This window comes from Clupea harengus, chromosome 1 (genome assembly GCF_900700415.2).
Source record: "Clupea harengus chromosome 1, Ch_v2.0.2, whole genome shotgun sequence".
NCBI classification, from domain to species: Eukaryota; Metazoa; Chordata; class Actinopteri; order Clupeiformes; family Clupeidae; genus Clupea; species Clupea harengus.
This window is the reverse complement of record NC_045152.1, coordinates 24,351,119-24,354,639: the sequence shown is the minus strand read 5'-3', so window position 1 is coordinate 24,354,639 and position 3,521 is coordinate 24,351,119. Positions and strand designations below refer to the sequence as shown.

The window sequence follows — 3,521 nt, the reverse complement described above, 5'->3', positions numbered from 1 at the left end:
ATCACCACGCGCCCCGGAACATGCCAGCAGAGGCAAAGCCGGAGGACATGGTCCTCCTGGACCAGGCTCAGGACAGCTGGGACACAGAGTGTAAGTTCAGAAGGCAGATTGAAGAAAGACAGGATGTGGTGGATAGGATGTTCTGGTACAGAAATATAGCTATGTTTTTAGATATACCAATGATGTGTAATGGTATTTATAGAATATATAACTTTGACGGAAAGACACTTGTTTTGGTGATATTTCAGTAAACTTCTGTTATTGAACATCAACTACAGTGAAACCTCAATGGAAACAAGCGCTGCATGTGGCTAATTCCTTTGGGATATTTCAACAGGTCGTTGTGAGTGCTGCCTGCTTGAGTCCAGGGAAGATCACAACGTGCCCGACAAGGAGTCAGCAGAGGCAGAGCCGGAGGACATAGTCCTCCTGGACCAGGCTGTGGAAAGCTGGAACACCTTCGATCTGGGCGAGTTAGAATGAGAAAGAAATACAATTTGTTGTGGAAATATTTCAATAAACTTCTGTTATCAACTCCAGTGAAACCTCAATTGGAACCAAGCACTAAACTGTGGCTAATTCCTGTGGGATATTTCAACAGGCTGGAGTGAGTGCTGCCTGACGGATCCTCATGAGTGCATGGATGATGATGATGAAGGAGCCAATCGACTTCACTCCACCATGTCAATGTTAATGTCTTTTATACAGTTTTCTGCGACAGACACACAGTGTGCATCACATAAGCATGATTGGTACATCCAATAACACAAACAAGAAAAAAAAATCACATGAAACAATCTCCACATAAATCAAAAAGAAAGGTGCTCCCTCCGTCTGCCAGGGGGAGGCTAAAGATGAAGGGAGCAGGACAGTAGAAGCGCAAAAAAAAAAACGGGTCACAAAAAGGGACCGTGTAGGAGCGAAACACAACACACTCCTTCAAACCAGCACAAACACACACAGTTCTAATGATCTTTTCACGTCCTCCATTCTGATTGTTCTGATAGGTCAGCGTGCCCTCTTGTGGCCATAATTCGTATTGCACAAGGACTGCGGGCACGTGTGCAACAAGGCGAGAGGAGAAGCATAAAGGGCATAATGTGTGTGTTACTGAGAAGGGGAACTGTATGGACATAAGGGGGTGAGAGAAAGAGAAAGAGAGTGAGAGAGAGAGAGAGAGAAAAAGAGGTTGAAAGGGAGAAGTTCATATGAGGGTAATGATAAGAGGGTATGGCCTCCATTTATGCCCTCCATCTATGTACTTATGCATGACCAACCCCCCTCTGATCTCCCCCAGACCAGCTTACACACACAAAGACATACACACACACACACACACACACACACACACACACACACACACACACACACACACACACACACACACACACACACACTCCCCACTCATCCACTCATCTTTTACATAATCTGGATTATGGATCTTGGAGGGGCTATTCCCTCCCCACACTCACTAAACATTTCTGATATGGAGGCCTTTCTGAGCAGCAGGCATTAACCCCTCTCGCCACGTCCCTGTCCCCCTAACGTCCCCTCCGCTCTTCATCCCCCCCCCCCCCCCCCCCCCCCCCCCCGTCATCTTCACAGTAATAGCATTCTGCATGGGAGTCACCCAGTCACAGTGAAAAGACAGGAGTCCACCAGGGTGGCGGGCCGTGGCGTGCACACAGCCACCCCTCGTGTCTCTCCTGACCACTGGTGTTCCCCTGGCGCCGGGTCCTAGCACAGGTCGGAGACGTAGTCAAAGTCCTTGAAGCAGTCCTGGTCCCGGCGCGAGAGCGTGCGCCTCTCGCGGGGCGGAGTCAGCGCGGCCGCCTCGGTGGTGAACTCGGCGTCGAAGTTGCTGACGTCCTCCGGGTCGCAGATGGCCGGGACGAACGGCGGGGGAAGACGGCGCTTAAGGAGAGACTCCCAGTCCATGTTCTACAGGAGAGAGCGAGAGAGAGAGAGAGAGAGAGAGAGAGAGAGAGAGAGAGAGAGAGAGAGAGAGAAAGCAATCAGACAAATCAGGGAGGTAAAGGGAGGTTACAGTTTTTTCCAATCATTTTAGTTCTTGTACCTATACCATGTTCACATTCCCAAAACACTTAACACATGGAGCACACCAATAGACCATGTGAACCAAACTGTGGATACTTGCCCCTATGCTTAGATACAAATGCTGGCAATGACACCTTCTTCCAAAATTCATGGATACCTGTCCCATTCAATGTTCACTACCAGCAAAACACTGTGGAACTACAGCATTTTTTACCAATGTTTAGATACTCTGTTCAGAACAGTTAACTTTCAGTTCAAAACCTTACTTACAGTAATTTAGATCACTGTAGATGGAAAGAAGCTTTGTTTAGACAGACAAATTAAATTATATGCTTAAAGAAAGAAAAAGTATTCTTAATTTAGCCAAAAGTTTATTTAGATTATTTAGTTTGTTTTGGCTTGACTTCTCACTATCTCTAATACAGTAGTACAGTAATAGAGTCTATAGAAGGCAAACATAGATGTTTCCACTATTACAGTACTGCTCTTTATGTAAGTCATAGGCTATCAGTGAAAGACAGTGATTGAAGAATGCAATTCTTCAATTACTGTAACAGTAATTACAGTACATTTTCCACACTCAATTTTGACATCTATTGTAAGAGGCTAACCGACATATCAACACTGTCTTCAGATACTTGGCTTGGATTGACGTATTTCCAAGATGCAATGCAGAGGAGAACCGTAAATGCGAAGTTCAAACATGTAAAAGTTTGACACCAAATGCAGAGGATAGAATGGATCAGCATTACTGTAGGGCTACAGCAGACTTCTAGTGGTATTACTGTAAAGTGTCTTGTGTTGATGTATGTAATTTACTGCATTGGAAATACTGCAGTAAATACGTAGCATATTCATGCCTTTTTGTTGTAATGTAGTAAGCCTATATAGTGCAGTAACACATGCAATTCTAGCATATGGCTGAAATGAAACATATTGCAGCATTTTAGAATTATTTGTTTACTGTCATATTACAAACTTTATTACTGTAGTCCAAAGAAGTGTTTGTCTGTGTGTGTTTTTTCGCTTTTTTTAATGCAACACTACAGTAATCTATGCTAAACTGGAGGACACAGCAACATCTTATAGATGCAATTAACAATGCTTCAAGTTGTTAGTGTTTTTTAGGTAATTCTACTCTGAGAGGGAACATGTGTTAAAGTTACAGCAGAATTGATTGTGGTGTGGTTGTTGTAGTGCATTTTGCACCAAAAGTGAACTGATATGCAGAAGTGTGTGTCTGTAAAGCCCACTGTGTTAAGTGTTTGGGAAAAGTATCCATGGTATAGGTACAAGAACTAAAATGATTGGAAAAAACTGTAAAGTGGTAGAAGTGTGGAGAAAACATGAGAGACATGATAGGAAAATCCAGTCGAACCAAAGATTTACAAAGCAAAGGACAGATTGGAAGAGACTTGTTACGGATAGACAGACAGAGAGGGAGAGAGAGAGAGAGGAGAGAA

At 43.9% G+C, this 3,521-nt stretch overlaps 1 protein-coding gene across 3 annotated transcripts in view; it reads right to left on the bottom strand.

The window, feature by feature from the left end:
- Positions 1-1,585: 1,585 nt before the first annotated feature.
- Positions 1,586-3,521, bottom strand: part of pkn1b (protein kinase N1b) — a 28,621-nt gene continuing 26,685 nt past the window's right edge. For all 3 annotated transcript variants that reach the window (XM_012825625.3, XM_031572815.2, XM_031572819.2), the window contains exon 22: positions 1,586-1,941. In XM_012825625.3, coding sequence (XP_012681079.1) covers positions 1,738-1,941 — 204 coding nt within the window. In that variant the 3' untranslated portion in view covers positions 1,586-1,737. The remainder of the gene's footprint in view (positions 1,942-3,521) is intronic.